Here is a 15,818-nt window from a genome sequence, read left to right as displayed (position 1 = left end):
CTGCTTCACTCCCCAAATGCCTGCAGTGACTGGAGCCAGCCCAAGTCAAAGCCGACAGCCAAGAACTCAACCTGGGTCTCCTACATGGGTGCAGGGACCCCAACTACTTGAGCCATCACCATTGCTTCCACGACGTGCATCAGTGGGAAGCTGGGACCGGAGCCAGAGCCTGGACCCGGAGCCTGGGCTCTCCAGTGTGAGACGCGGACGTGAGAACTGGAGTGGGGACCACTAGGCTAACCATTCCACCCCCAACGCACCCACTTCTGGCCAAGCTTGGCACTGAACAGACGTCACAGACATGAATTGCAAAAGAAGTTTATTATGCAGATACCCGGACCACAGCCCTTCGGAAAGCAGAGTGGGCAAGAAGAGCTATGTACACAGCACTGCCAGGGAAAGGATGGCCATGGGAGCCAATCAGCGGACTGCCTGGGTCCTGATCCCACCAACTCTGGAAAGGACCAGCAAATGGGCAATGCAAGGACGCACGGGGGCTGGGAGTGGGGCACGGCTGAAAGACAAACTTAGGCAATGCAGCTTCTTCCCCAGAACACAGACGATGTCACTGGCTCCAGCTAACTGGTTTGCAAAGATCTTTGAAAAATGGTGTATGGGCAGCCCTTTTCCCAAATGCTGTCAGAGGTGAATGACAAACTCTGACACTTGTCACCAGCCAAAAGACACAGAGACAGCCTTCTGCGTTCTGGAGCGGGAGAGTCGGGGGTACTGCACCCTTATCTGAAAGAGAAGGTCACGCTGGAACCGTAGCTTTCACCTGCACCCAAGCCACCCTTCTCAGAGCCAGAAACTCCTCCTCCAGCGCCGGAGCCTCCGCGAGAGCCGCCTCCGGAGCCGTATCCTCCTGCAGAACCGGAGCCTCCGCGGGAGCCACTGCCAGTGCCAGAACTTCCGCGGGAGCTGCCTCCAGAGCCGAATCCCCCTGCAGAACCGGAGCCTCCACGGGAGCCACCGCCAGCACCAGAACCTCCGTGGGAGCCGCCTCCGGAGCCAAATCCCCCCGCAGAGCCAGAGCCTCCATGGGAGCCACCGCCATAGCCACCACCTCTGGAACCGGACCCTCTGCCTCCAGAACCATAACTGCTGCTTCCGGAACCGAATCCTCCTCCAGAACTGGACCCTCTGCCTCCCAAGCCAGCCCTGGAGGCCACATTGGAAGAGATGGAGCTGCTTGTCACGGCTGCAGAGAGAGACAGCAATCAGGACACAAGTCACCCCCGCTGGCACCTGCCCCAGCCAGCACACCACCCCCACCCCCAGGACAGGACCACGCCCACCACGCCCAGCCACTTACACACAGTCACGTTGTTGCTGAAGTCTCCAGACATCCTGTGGCGGGGAGGGGGAGAGAATGACCGTTGCAGGGTACCTGGGTCTTGCATCTCAAGCCAGCTCACTGCTTTGCTCTAATTCAAATGAACGATGGCGGGGCCGGCGCTGTGGCACAGTGGGTAAAGCCGCCGCCTGCAGTGCCAGCATCCCATATGGGTGCCGGTTCGAGTCCCGGCTGCTCCACTTCCGATCCAGCTCCCAAACAGGCACCGAGCTGGGTGTCAGTCTGGCTTACTGGTGGCCTTGGGAAGCTTCGGTTGCTCCAGCCAGATTGTCACCAAGGACGCCGGGAATACCAGCCAAGGTCTCAGACCACAAAGGAAGCAAAGGGCCCCTCTCTGGGGCAAATGGTTCTGTCTGTGCCTCCAGCACCTGATCCGGGGCAGCACGCCCCAGCCAGCCTGCACACCCCCACCCCCACCACCCCCTTTCAGGGTGGGAGGAGGAGCTGTCACTCACCCTGCAGACCAAGAGGCCAGCATTTCAGATGGCTCAGGACAAACCTGTTTTGCATCATCTTGTCTGGTCTTTCAGCAAAAGCTAGAGTGTTTAACATGGCACTTAACTCAGCATAGCGTGCCTGGCCGGGGCATACGGGCCCACGAATGCACCACCGTGCACTAATGCTGTGCCCGCCAGTTCAGCCTGGGAAACACGATCAATGCTGCTCCCTCCCCACCAGCACCAGACCTCTCCCAGCCCCTGTTTTCCCTGCCTTCGCTCCAGCCCTGGTTCCCGGAGATAGGAGAGGGCAGACCAGGGCACCCTCTCCTCGCCCAGTGCCCACACCTGCACTCCTCGCCCTCCAGCAGCTTCCTGTAGGTGGCGATCTCCACGTCTAGGGCCAGCTTGGTGTTCATGAGCTCCTGGTAATCACGCAGCAGGCGCGCCAGGTCCTCCCGAGCCTGCTGCAGGGCCTCCTCCAAGTCTGTGAGCTTGTTCTTGGCGTCTTTGATGGCGTGCTCGCCTCTCTGCTCAGCATCTGCAATGGAGTCTTGGACGCTCTTGCACTAGAGAGAAGCAGGGAAAGTTTCTGTTTGGGCAGGCAGTGGAGTCTGCTGGCAGAGGGGATGTGGCGTGGAGGCGCTGTGGGGGTGAGACGCCAGCAGTACTGGGTCCCCCCTGGAGTCCATGCAAGCCGCCAGCAACCGTGCAGAGACTCGGCGCATCTTTCTCCCACTTCACCTTCGATGAGACTCTCCAGCTTTTCCTGTAACTCCCTCTGATGCTCCCAACATAGGGCCAGGGCCTGTGTCCCGTGTCACGGCCACCAATGACAACACTCAACTCTCATCCTGCTTTGCAAAGCCACTGCTGCTCATGGAGTCAGCTCGGCCCCCACATCATGTATTCCAAAGCTAAAGGCCATCCTCGGAGGCCAGTTCCCCCTCCACAAACCCCACGTGCAGGTGTCTGGGGCCGTGTTCAATCCAGCAGGTCAGATGGACTTGGGTCCTGGTCGCAGTTGTTCCGCAGTTGCTCATATGAATGATCAGATAGTGACTGCAATTCTTGCCCTTTGCTAACCCTTACCTCAGAATGTTCCTTAGAGCACCCTCAAAGTGCTACAAGCCCCTTAAATGATGTTAAGCAGATCAAGATTATTACATGCTAGGTTGGCGCTTCAGAGGGAGAGGGAGAGAGAGAGAGATGGAATCTTTTTTTTTTTTTTTTTTTTTTGACAGGCAGAGTGGACAGTGAGAGAGAGACAGAGAGAAAGGTCTTCCTTTTTGCCGTTGGTTCACCCTCCAATGGCCGCCGCGGTAGGCGCGCTGCGGCCGGCGCACCGCGCTGATCCGATGGCAGGAGCCAGGTGCTTCTCCTGGTCTCCCATGGGGTGCAGGGCCCAAGGACTTGGGCCATCCTCCACTGCACTCCCGGGCCACAGCAGAGAGCTGGCCTGGAAGAGGGGCAACCGGGACAGGATCGGTGCCCCGACCGGGACTAGAACCCGGTGTGCCGGCGCCGCAAGGCGGAGGATTAGCCTACTGAGCCGCGGCGCCAGCCGAGAGATGGAATCTTGCACCCACCAGGAATCCCATTCAACCACGTCAGCCAGCGGGGCAGGGCCAGTGGGTGGGGCGGAGCCAGTGGGCGGGGCTGAGCCTCACCTGCTTCTTCACGTGGCTGATGTCGCCTTGCAGCCTCTGGATCATGCGGTTCAGCTCGCTGATCTCTATCTTGAGGTCCTTGAGGCTCTCCCCATGCTTGCCGGCAGTCACCTGCAGCTCCTCGTACTGCGTGGGAACAGAATGGTTCACAGGGCGGCTCCAGCCTGCATGAAGCTTGACCGGAGCCCAGCGAGGGCTGCTGAGTGGTCGGGGGATGGCCACTCAAGCGCAAGGCGGTAGGGGGACATCTCCTGCCCCGCCCCGCCCCCACCCCCCACACAAAGGACTTGACACCCCTCCGCGGCAGAGAAGCCCACCTCCTGCTCACCAGGTCACCCTACCGTGCAGCCCCCATACTCACCTTGCTGTGGTACAGCGCCTCAGCCTCATCCTTGCTTCTCTGGGCGATTTCCTCATACTGGGTGCGCACCTCGGCGATGATGCTGTCCAGGTCCAGGGAGCGGTTGTTGTCCATGGACAGGATGACGTTGGTGTCGGTAATGGTCTGTTGCATCTGGGACAGCTCCTGCAGCATGCAAGGAACCGGCATTGGGGAAACGCCAAGCATACCTGGGTGGGATTCGCCACTGTTCCCCCTGGGCTGCTGAGAAGTGTGGGGAGGGCTGCGTACACGCCTGCATCCCTGGGGAGCAGCCTTCACCACGTGAGCAGTTACGATCACTGCCCCCAAGGAGCCCGCCCATCGCAAATGCCTCCCGTGCTCGTCCTGGCTCAGAAACCTCAGTGTGCACTTGGGCTGGGCACGGGGGCTGGAGACATAATACATTTTGATCTCTTGAGCATAAGAATGGCCACAGGGCGAGTCTTTTCCTAAGGGGAACTGGCTATGTGGGGGTGCAGGGAGAGCCAGTTACCGTGGCATTTCCCTAATCTGATGTCCTTGGACATCAGAAGAGAACGTTCCTCCACCCCAAGACCACCTGAGCTGCAGAAGTCCACCAGGCCATCAGCCACACCCCTGCCACCTTCTCCCCAGCTGGCTGCGACTCTCGTGGGAAGGGCGGGAAGAGAGGCTCTGTCCAGGAGCGACCTCCTTACCGTAGCAAAGAGGAACTGAAAGAACTCCAGGTCTTCTCTCAACACACCCACCCTGGCCTCCAGCTCCACCTTGTTCATGTAGGTACTGTCAACATCCTGCAGGGAAAATCAGGGTGACACTCAGCCCCCGCCCCACCCCCTGCACCTTGCATGGTTCCCTGCTTGGGCCCCAGCTTCCCTCAGTCACCTCCACCACCTGATCCCCAACATCTCAAGCCTTCCGGGTGAGCCACGTCCCACGGTGTGCATCTCTGCAGGGGGCTACATGCCCACGTCCACTGACTCCTCATACACCCACCCTAGACCATCAGAGCACAGGGGGGACCCAGCATTGTCCACGATGGAGTGCAGGGGCCTCTGTGGGCTGCCAACAGACCTTCAACCCTCCTGCCATGCTCTCTCCCTGTCCCACCTCTCCTGAAAGTTCCCTGTCAGTTACACCAGGGCCCCGCAGGAACCAGGCTGGGAACCCGCACCCCGGGGCACCACAACCAACAGCAACTTGACGCGGGAGTCCACCTCGGTCCCGTGCCACCTAAGCTCTTTAGAGTAAGGAGAGAGGACCCTCTGTGTTTGCAGCTTTTATCATTCCAAACAGGCTTGGGGGGTGGGCTACGGATGAGAAGCCATCCATTACATACCGGAAACTGTCTCCAGAAACGAACTACAGATAGTTCTGTTTGCAAGAAAACCAACGCAGACATGTCTCCTCCTGCCCCTGGCTACTGCTGTGTGCATGGGAGCTGTTTTCCAGCCTGTCTGTCTGGACACACAGAGGGGTTTGAGGAACATGTGACGCTCCGGGCTCACCTTTTTAAGAGTCACGAAGTCATTCTCAGCAGCTGTGCGCTTGTTGATTTCATCCTCGTACCTGTCGCGCCCCAGATGACAAAGCAGTTAGCATGCTTCTAGGTGGCTCATTTATTTTTTTTCCCCTTCTCTTTTGGGTTCATCAAAAAAAAAAAAATGCCTCCATGATCTGGGAACATTCTACACTCTTTGAATGCCTCCATTGAAACTACGACACCCAAATGAGGGTGGGAGCCTATAAACCAATTCTCCCAATCACACAAAACATGTGATCCCGGGGCCGGCACTGCAGCGCAGAAGCCTAAGCCTTTGCCTGCAGTGCTGGCATCCCATATGGGCACCGGTTCAAGTCCCGGCTGCTCCACTTCCACTCCAGCTCTCTGCTATGGCCTGGGGAGGCAGTAGAAAATGGCCCAAGTCCTTGGGCCCCTGCACCCACATGGGAGACCCAGAAGAAGCTTCTGGCTCCTGGCTTCAGATCAATGCAACTCTGTGGCCATTTAGGGAGTGAACCAGCAGATGGAAGACCTCTCTCTCTCTCTCTCTAAGTAAATAAATAAGATCGCTTAAAAAAAAAATCCCTAAAGCCCTAATGTCTGCTTTACAAATAAATATTCAACAAAGGCACAGAGGCCTCTCCCATTCGTCACCCCAAACGCAGGTGGGAAAGGAAGTAACAGATGGCGCCGCTGGGCGCTGAGCGCCTCCCAGGCTTTATTGGGCCACCTACTTCTTCTTAAAATCCTCTACGAGATCCTGCATGCTGTTGAGCTCTGAGTCCTGGGACGTCCTTTGCGCAGAGAGCTCATCCACTCTTTTCTTGAGCTCCCCGATGTAGGCCTGGAAGAGGGGGTCCAGGCGGGTGGTCCGGGTGCTGACGTCGATCTGCTGCAGGAGCTCCCATTTGGTCTGTAGCACCTGGTTCTGCTGCTCCAGGAAGCGCACCTGCCGCGGCCGGGGAAGAGACCCATGAGTGCTGGATCACCCTTCCCACCAGCAAGCTGCCCTCGCCAGAGCAGAGCTGGGGCTGCTCGAGGCGGGAGGGGGCCTGGAGACGTCCAGCGGGCCTTGTCTTGGGCAGCTGGGTGCTGGACGGCAAAGCCTCTTGGCCCGGAAGCCTCAGCTGGCTCTGCAGAGAAGCGCTGCTCTGTGTCACCGCCCACTGTTGGGTTTGCCGCTGCTCCCAAGACCCCAGGCCGATTCCCTCCCTGAGCCTCGCTGAATTCCCGGCAGAGATCCCACAACTTCGGGAGGGAAAGAAGAAGCAGGCATCACTGGCACTACGCCGAGAAGTGCCGGGCCCTCGAGGGCAGGGCTGCCAGCCTGGTTTTTAAGAGCCTTGTAAATTCCTACCCTGTCCAAGGGAGCAGAACCGAGCCAGGTTTGTCTGCCTCGAAGCAGAAGACGTCCACGGATGCTCCCGGGCAGCACCCATAAAGGCTTTATGGGTCACCAAACAGAAGGCCGGGCTTTCGCCCCGCCCCAAGCAGCCCTCCCAAGCTCAGCTTCCAAGCTTTTAACAGAGAAATCTCTTCTAGGGAAGAGCAAAATGACCCCAGGAGGAGTTTGCCTTCCAAACGCACGCTCCCGTGGCCCCAACTCCTCGGCCATTACACTGGCCTAGCTCACTGTCCGCACGACTTCTCCAGAATTTCCCTAAGGGTTATGTATTTGGGGTGAAACGACACAGCCAGGACTGCGAGTAATCCCTGGCTGCAGATGGTCCCCCAAACTCGCAGCCCGCGGAGCCGCAGAATCTGTCGCTTCGCAATCCACAAGCCACCCAGGCTACGGCGCTGCGGCCGCCACGGGCGCCCCAGAGACACGGCCCACGGCGGGGTGGTGGGGGACCCCGCCTCACCTTGTCGATGAAGGAAGCAAACTTGTTGTTGAGAGCTTTGATCTGCTCGCGCTCCTGGGACTTCACGTTCTGGATCTCGGGGTCTACTTTAACGTCGAGAGGCTGCAGGAGGCTCTGGTTGATGGACACTTCGTGGATGCCTCCACCAGGGAATCCTCCAGGCCCGGAGCTGCGGGGACCTCCAAAGCCACCAAAGCCACCGCCGCCGCCACCTCCAAAGCGGCCTCCGCCGAAGCCGCTGCCTCCGCCGAAGCCGCTGCCTCCGCCGAAGCCACCGCCGCCGCCTCCAAGGAGACTTCCAAGGAAGCCGCCTCCTCGGCCGCTAGATCCACCAGCAAAGCCAAAGCTTCCGCTCCCTCTGGCCACACTTAGGGAGATGCTCCTGGAGCCTCCGAGGCCGACCAGACTGCGGCTTCCAAAGCCGCCGGCGCCGTAACCCCCGCCGCCGCCACCGCCGTGGCGGCTCACGCAGGAGAAGCCAGAGGCAGATCGCCGGCTCCCACCAGAGACCACGGCTGAGCCGCTGCTGAAGCCGCGGAAGCTCCTTCCGCCGCCGCCAACGCCGCTTCTCCGAGGCCTGCACGACACCTGGCAGCTCATGACGGCTCTGCTTAGCAAGGAAGGTGGATGGCGCCTGAGAAGTGTCTGAGAGTCTGCGCACTTGGCTCTGATGCTGGGAGCCGGGCAGGGTCCCCTATATATACTGGCAGGCTCGGTGTGGCGGTGCCTGGGTGTGGGCCCACTGAGGCGTGGGCTTGGTCTGCCTGGGAGCTATTCCCGGTGATTATCAAGCTAACAGCCATTGAAAACCTATTACCCAGCTCCATCGTGGAGCTGGCTTCGATTGCAAACTTTGCCTGTTTATCTGGCCATCTGTCAGCAATTTGATTTCTGTAAAATCATCAGAACAGCAGATTAGTCTTTGGGTTTCTCAATCTGGAAAAAAAAATAAATAAAAAAGAACTTGCTGCCGAACCGTGCTGCCTGCTGTGGACCGACCGAGGGAGGCCGGCTGCTCCCTGGACCCGTGCAGGCTGCCGCCCACCACCAGCTCCAGGCGGAAGAGGGTGACAGCTGGAGGGACCAGGACAGCCCCCACCCCACCCCCATCCCCAGCTGCCTGAGAGCTTCCTTGGCTTTTCCCTCTGCCCCAGGGAGGGGAGATGTGGCAAGGTGACATTGTCTCACTCAAAGTATCTTGTCGCTTTCCTTCCCCTTGTCACCCCAGAAATACACAAGAATCAGGCTTTGGGGGTCCCTGCAGCTCCAGGCCTGCAGGATTCCCTGGTGGAGGCATCCACGAAGTGTCCATCAACCAGAGCCTCCTGCAGCCTCTCGACGTTAAAGTAGACCCCTTTTCTTCCCTGTGACTGCAGTTTTGGGGACCATAAACTCCTGGCACTTTCTCACATGAAAACCCTAAGGATGGGGGGCTTCTGGTCTGTGTGACTCGGGCACCTGATGAAGGTAGCAATGCAAGGCTTGACGGGCCCCTGAGATACAAGAGCGGCTCGCCTCGGCCAGCCAGCAATCACGGACCACCTGTGATTCTGCACACAGCAGTGAATGCCAGGAGCTCCCCAGTGCCCCGCCTCAGGTCAGGGCCCTGGAATGCACGAAGCATTCACATCGAGGCTCAGCCCCAGGCTCTCCTTTGTCCACGGGACCCATCAAGCACAAGGCAGAGGTCATCAGAGTATCAGAACTGGATTGAAAGTCGAAGCTCCCAGTCAGAGTCCTCCTTTCGGTGGCCATCTGACCTTGAACTCAGTCAGCGCTGAGACTCTGTGTTCTTAGCTGGGAAATGGGAACTTTTGTCTAAAGTGTTCGGAGACCCTCAAGGCCCATCTAGATGTGAGGGTTGCCATTGTGGATGACGCAAAGAGAGCTCCTTTCCTTGGGTGCTTGGCGTGTGCTTCTGTCCCAATGGCCAAGACCACGTGGTCCGTACAGGCACTGCCCATTCCAGAACCGGGCTGTGCCAATGCTTAGTACAAAGTTTCTAGAAAAATCATGCAGAACACACCTGCAGTGTATTGCCATGAAATGACCTTGGGTCGTTCAGAGCCTCTGAGCATCGGTGTCCTCGTTGGAGAAAAAGCAGAAGAGGGGGAGGAAGAGAAGAGAATGGAAAAAAAAGTCGGAAGGTGCCAGATACGGTTCCCACTCAATAGCAGAAACCCAATAAGTGCCATTCACCTCTCTGCACACCCCCTCCTGGCTTCCAGTCCTTCGTGGTGGGGGAGGAAGGGAGTTAGGAAGGGGGAGCACTGCGTCATCGTTTTTCTAATCTGGCTTGTATAAGTATAATCATGCAAATAAATTGCACGGCTGAAAGTTTTGGAGAGACTCTTAAGTCCGAGCCAAATGTGTCATTGTCTATGGATTTCTGAGCGACACCCTCATTGTCCCTTGCTCCCCTGTGACTGTGCCGAGGCCACGCCAGCTGCAGCGGGGGTCTCGATCTCTCAGAAGCAAACGTCGATGGAGCTTCTGCTGTGCCTGAGCTGGGCACGCAGTCTGTCTTGCCACATTGTGATGCTGCCCTCACACCTGCTGTGCCTCCCGTCCTCCCTGTCTGCATCCATCCATCTATTTTCCAAAGTCAAGTTGAAGATGATTTCTCCTCCCGTCTTCAAGTGTGCAAGGTAGAATCAATGCCACACAGGTATTCCATTAGATGTTTTGATTTTCATTTGTTAAATTTGCTCTTTTGCATAATCTCTGTATACTTTTCTACAAAATGTGCTTTGCGCTCCTTAAGTGAATGCAATGGCAACTAAGAGCTTGGGCTGGCGGTGGTGATCTTGGAACTGACTCCCACCGTGGTCCTCAATTTTTTTTTAATCTGTAAAATGGGAATATTTATCCCAGATTCCTATTGTCCCATGTGGGTATCGATCTGTTGGTGTAATGAATCTTTTTTTTTTTTTTTGACAGGCAGAGTGGATAGCGAGAGAGAGAGACAGAGAGAAAGGTCTTCCTTTTTGCCGTTGGTTCACCCTCCAATGGCCACTGCGGCCAGTGCACCGCGCTGATCCGAAGCCAGGAGCCAGGTGCTTCTCCTGGTCTCCCATGGGGTGCAGGGCCCAAGGACTTGGGCCATCCTCCACTGCCTTCCCGGGCCACAGCAGAGAGCTGGCCTGGAAGAGGGGCAACCGGGATAGGATCCGGCGCCCCAACCGGGACTAGAACCCGGTGTGCCAGCGCCACAAGGCGGAGGATTAGCCTGTTAAGCCACGGCGCCAGCCGGTGTAATGAATCTTAAGCTTTGCTGTCTCTGAGCATGTAATGGGTTCCCAAAGAACAAAACCCTTCTCCCTGTTCCTCAGCTCCTCTTTCAACAGCTGCCAGCTAACCCAAGATCCTGAATGTTTTCCTCTTTTCAAGAGCACATGCGGGCCGGCACCACAGCTCACTAGGCTAATCCTCTGACTGCGGCGCTGGCACCCCGGGTTCTTGTCCCGGTTGCTCCTCTTCCAGGCCAGCTCTCTGCTGTGGCCCGGGAGTGCAGTGGAGGATGGCCCAAGTGCTTGGGCCCTGCACCCACATGGGAAACCAGGAGGAAGCACCTGGCTCCTGGCTTCAGATTGGTGCAGGGTGCCGGCCGTAGCAGCCATATGGGGAGTGAATCAACAGAAGGAAGACCTTTCTCTCTGTCTCTCCCTCTCAGTGTCTAACTCTGCCTGTCAAAAAAAAAGAGAGCACCTGCAGTGGGACTGAGAAGCAAGCCCTGGGTGCTGAGCAGAGAGGGCTCAGTTGTTCAGCCACGAGGAGCAAATTGAACTCCGAGCCAGGCGAGACGCTCAGGTCTCTCCAGGTTCCCCCGTGTCCGTGCGTACGTCCCTAGTACATCAACCCCACCCTGCCTGCCCTTCATCCTCCTCTGGGTCCCAAAGACCCAACATATCCACTGAGCAGGGCCCTCCCTAGTCTGTAAGGGTCTTTAAGATCCATCTCCTTCCAGCCCCCGCTGCTGCCCAAAGCCATAGAAAGTCCGATCTTGTCAAGAAAGTGCAGACGAGAGGTGGCTGGAGACAGCTGAGCCTGAAGCAGGCAGCGGGAGGCATATGGCTGCATTGCGGGCTGATTCCCCGTGTTCCATCTGAGCTCCGCTGAGCTCCGCAGCTCTAAGGGAAGGTAGGACAGGAGGCTGGGTGGCTCCCAGGAGCCACTTGCTCAATAGCTCCCTCCAGCACATTTCTGGATACACAATTATCTGAGAACTGCTCACTCAATCTGCGGTGCCAGCCTCTGACCCAGTTTGCCGGCTCGGCCCCAGACCTCCCCTCCTCTCTTACCCAACATGTTCTTTTCAGTGGGCATTTTTTTTTAATCACCCTCTTTCCTTCCAGTGAAACTGTTGCCGCTGATTTTAGGGCATCCTGCCAAACTACTGAGAACCCAGAAGCTAGGCTGGCAGGCGGCCAGGTCCACCCGCAGCACCAAGTTCCAAAGCCCTTGCCACGCAGAGCTCCGGGCTCCTCGGGGGGAAAGCAAGGGCGTGTCCACCGCTCAGAAACAGCGCAGACCCCAGACCCAGGAGGGGCGAGGGCATGGACACCGCCTGGGGCACAGCACGCTCTCATTGAATGAATGAAGCCATCAGAGAGCTGTGATGATGAACAAATCAATGAAAAGGGAGACTTGAGCGTGGCCTGGCTCGTAGGAGCTCGTCAGCCACGAAGCGTCCATTCCCAGTGCTGTGGCCGTGAGCGCCATACATAGCTGTGGTTTTATAAGTGAGTTCTGGAAGAGCTGACCCACAAGAGGGGACATTACACATGCTAGCTTCATTCCCAAGGGGACCCATCCACACAGCTGGATGGACTTAGCCTGCACACCATGAGCTACCTGCCACTCATAGGGGCGGTGGAGGGGGTGCCTTGTTTGCCAAAAGACTGTCTGGTTAATGACACTGAGTGACAGGCCTGCGTGTGTGTCCCCACCTCCAACATGTCCTCATCCACACAAAGAATCACAAAAGGTCCTCCAGGACCAGGTCTTGCTCCTTCCAGCCCAGCTGTTTCCCGCCTCTCCTGTCCTACCACCAGCTTCCCCACTTTGGTCCCTTACCTGTACTGCTACCCAAACATGGACGGACAAGACAGCTGTCAAATACGAGGGTGCTCCCAAGAGTTCATGGCAGGGAGGGGGCAGGCATTCAGTCCAGAGGTCAAGTTGCCACTCGGGACACCCCCCCTTCCATACTGGAGTGCCTCCTTCAAGTCTTGGCTCCTCCGCTTCTGATCCAGCTCCCTGCTAATGCATCCCCTTGGGAGGCAACAGGTGATGGCTCAAGTGCTTGGGTCCCTGCCACTCATGTGGGAGACCCAGATGGAGTTCCAGGTTCCTGGCTTCAGCCTGGCCCAGCCCTGGCTTTTAAGCACATTTGGGGAGTGAACCAACAAATGGAAAACCTCTCTCTGGCTTTCAAAAAAAAATGAAAATAAGTTTGAAAAAATATTTTGAGTCCATGTTAAACTAAATGAAAAGATAAGTTTATTTTGGTGCAAAAAAAGTGACATCCAGGGGCCAGTGCTGTGGTGTAGCGGTTAAAGCTGCTGCCTGCAGTGCCGGCATCCCATATGGGCACCAGTTCGAGACCCAGCTGCTCCACTCCCAATCCAGCTTTCTGCTATGGCCTGGGAAAGCAGTGGAAGATGGCCCAAGTCCTTGTGCCCCTTCTCTTGCATGAGAAACCCAGAAGAAGTTCCTGGCTCCTGGCTTTGGATCGGTGCAGCTCTGGGGGTTGCAGCCATCTGGAGAGTAAACCAGTGGATGGAAGACCTCTCTCTGTGTCTGTCTCTACCTCTCTCTGTAACTCTTTCAAATAAATAAAATAAATCTTTAAAAAAAAAGAAGTCACATAAAGTGCATGTTCTAAGAACATAATGATATTTCCTTCCCCCTTCCCACAGTTCTCCTCTCAAGAATTGCCTCTCTGAACTACCTTGAATCTCTTCTCTTTGTATTCATATTACATTAACATGAAAAGTAGGGCATCACCAGAGAATAAATACACTTTTTTTTTTTTTTTTGGACAGGCAGAGTGGATAGTGAGAGAGAGAGACAAAGAGAAAGGTCTTCATTTTGCCATTGGTTCACCTTCCAATGGCCGCCGCGGCTGGCGCTGCGACCTGCGCATCGCGCTGATCCGATGGCAGGAGCCAGGTGCTTCTCCTGGTCTCCCATGGTGTGCAGGGTCCAAGCACTTGGGCCATCCTCCACTGCACTCCCTGGCCACAGCAGAGAGCTGGCCTGGAAGAGGGGCAACCGGGACAGGATCGGTGCCCCGACCGGGACTAGAACCCGGTGTGCCAGCACCGCAAGGCGGAGGATTAGCCTAGTGAGCCGCGGCACCGGCCTAAATACACATTTTTAAAAGAAAAAAATAGCATGCATATTCGGAAAAACGTTTGCATGGATCCAAAAACTTGAGGGGGAGGGGCAAAAACAAATGTATCCGTTCCTTCTGCTTTGCCATCAGTTGAAGCTTGCCATGCCTCCAGATGGACACTTGTGGCCACCCAGTGCTGCCCACCCCCAGGACTCGCCTCCACCTGCCCCACCCCTTTGAGAGCTCTTTGACTTCTTTTTTGAGGCTTTCTGTGTGGGGTGGGTTAGGGGTTGGAGGAGGCAGGTCAGGAGATACCACACCTCCAAAAAAAATGAGAAACAAAACATGAAGGCAAGTTTAATTGTAAAAGACCCAACTCAAGAGACTCCTGCCCCTTGGGGTGGCAACAAACTCCTTAGAGATTTGTCCTTACCTGCAGGAACCAGCATGCCTGGTTTTTGGGAGCAGTGGCCACAGGGATGTGGATGGAGAGCAAAAATGAAGATAATTGTTCAAGATGCTCCGGGCAGCTTCATTTCTTTATTTATTTGAAAGGCAGAGTTCTAGAGAGGCAGAGGCAGAGAGAGAGAGAGAGAGGCAGAGAAAGAGAGGCCTTCCTTCTGATGGTTCACTCCCCCAGATGGCCACAATGGCTGAAGCTGTGCCAATCCAAAGCCAGGAGCCAGGAGCTTCTTCCAGGTCTCCCACATGGGTTCAGGGGTCCAAGGACCTGGGCCATCTTCTACTGCTTTCCCAGGCCATAGCAGAGAGCTGGATGGGAAGTGGAGCAGCTGGGACTCGAACTGGTGCCCATATGGGATGCTGGCACTGCAGGCAATGGCTTTACCCACTACACCACAGTGCTGGCCCCTTAGCAGGACTTCTATAAGGGAAGCCGTGTGACGGATAAACCAGGAAAGGGCACTTCAGGAGTCAAGGTCGACTCTCTTGCCAGCAGCCAACCGTGCCACCTTGGCATTGCACCTGCCTTCCTCACCTGCACCCTGAGGGGTTTGGGAGCCAATAGGCATGGGACGATCATCAGATGAGGAGGCTCGACCCACACTCCACATGCAGCCACGTGACTCTCTGACTCCTGAGTTCAGATGGAGTCTTCCCGAGCCTCAGTTTTCTCATCTGGAAAATGGGGGTGCTGGGCCACAGAGCTGGAAATTGCTTCCAGCTCAGAGTCACCATCTTCAGAAAGAACCCAGGAGGAACTGCAAGGCTCAAAAACAGAACGCGCAGTCACAGAGGCTGCTTCCCTCTGTGACAGAGGAGGGAGCAGACCCTTGGCAGGCCCCAGACAGCCACACCCCCTGCTCAGGGCCAGTCCTCACTCTGCAGCCCCACTGTGGGAAGCCCCCCCACTGCCTCCCCCCCCCCCACTCCTCCCCACCCTGCCCACCCCATGGGGTCTGTGCTCTGCCTGCAGGGGGCTGCCCTCCAAGCCACTCCCTGAAGCGGAAGTGCGGCTTCCCTGGGAGGAGAGAAAGAGAATCCGGAGGAACGTGGCGACAGGGGTGTGACCCGGGCCTGTTGGGGCCGATCCAGGCAATGCCGTGCACCAAGGTCCTGAGCGGTCAGGCAGGCTGCGGATCCCAGACTCCCGGAGCTGGGCTCTCAAACAGGAGTCCCTGGAGGGGCTGAGCCACAGGGAGTTCCTGCCGCAGTGGGCGCTTGCCTGGGGTTGGGCAAGGGACTCTGGCCAAGGGAAGGGAGGAAGCATCACACGAGGTCCCATGATCCAAATAAAGTCCAGGCGCCACTGTTCTGAACTGATTTGGCTTGCATATGTGGCTGGCCGCCTGCCCCAGGCTCTGGCTCCCAGGACCGGCTTCTGTGGGAGGCGGTGCCCAGCCCGGGTTCCACCTGACGCTCCACCCCGGCTCGGGATCCTGGGAGCACCTCGGGACACGCAGCCACCACCGCCACAGGCTGCAGTAGATTTGGGGCCCTACCCCCATAAAAAGACCTGGGAGAGGCGTGGCCTCCAGATGAGAACACTCCAAGGCTGACCCCTTGGTTCCATGGGTGGACCATGGTGGTGAAATAGTAAACAGGGAGCCTGTAGATGTGTGAGTCTTATGTGCTGATCAGAAAGTTTACACGGTAAGAAGAGAGGGGCCAGTGTTGGGGTGGAGGTTGGGGGAGGGGTGATCAGGTTAAGCCTCCACCTGCAGTGTCAGCATCCCATATGGGTGCTGGTTCCAGCCCAGGCTGTTCACTTCTGATCCAGCTCCCTGTTGACGGCCTGGGAAAGCAGCAGAAGATAGCCCAAGTG

General features: G+C 57.0%; 1 protein-coding gene across 1 annotated transcript; it reads right to left on the bottom strand.

Moving 5' to 3' along the window:
- Window positions 1-737: 737 nt before the first annotated feature.
- Window positions 738-7,794, bottom strand: KRT2 (keratin 2). Its single transcript, XM_062202175.1, has 9 exons — window positions 7,195-7,794; window positions 6,064-6,278; window positions 5,334-5,394; window positions 4,524-4,619; window positions 3,826-3,990; window positions 3,465-3,590; window positions 2,143-2,363; window positions 1,316-1,350; window positions 738-1,201 (listed from the first exon to the last, which is right to left on the bottom strand). The coding sequence occupies exons 1-9, from the start codon at window positions 7,792-7,794 to the stop codon at window positions 738-740; spliced, it is 1,983 nt and encodes a 660-aa protein (XP_062058159.1).
- Between the last annotated feature and the right edge of the window lie 8,024 nt (window positions 7,795-15,818).

The sequence above is a fragment of the Lepus europaeus genome, chromosome 10 (genome assembly GCF_033115175.1).
Source record: "Lepus europaeus isolate LE1 chromosome 10, mLepTim1.pri, whole genome shotgun sequence".
NCBI classification, from domain to species: Eukaryota; Metazoa; Chordata; class Mammalia; order Lagomorpha; family Leporidae; genus Lepus; species Lepus europaeus.
The sequence above is the reverse complement of the archived record's forward strand: the minus strand, read 5'-3'. Positions and strand labels throughout refer to the sequence as shown.

Coding starts and splice junctions, on each gene's coding strand:
- KRT2 (XM_062202175.1), bottom strand. CDS start 7,794: ATGAGCTGCCAGGTGTCGTGCAGGCCTCGGAGAAGCGGCGTTGGCGGC. Junction 4,620..5,333: donor ACTTCGTGACTCTTAAAAAG/GTGAGCCCGGAG, acceptor TTTTCCCTGCAG/GATGTTGACAGTACCTACAT. Junction 2,364..3,464: donor TCAGCCACGTGAAGAAGCAG/GTGAGGCTCAGC, acceptor GCTTCTCTCTAG/TGCAAGAGCGTCCAAGACTC.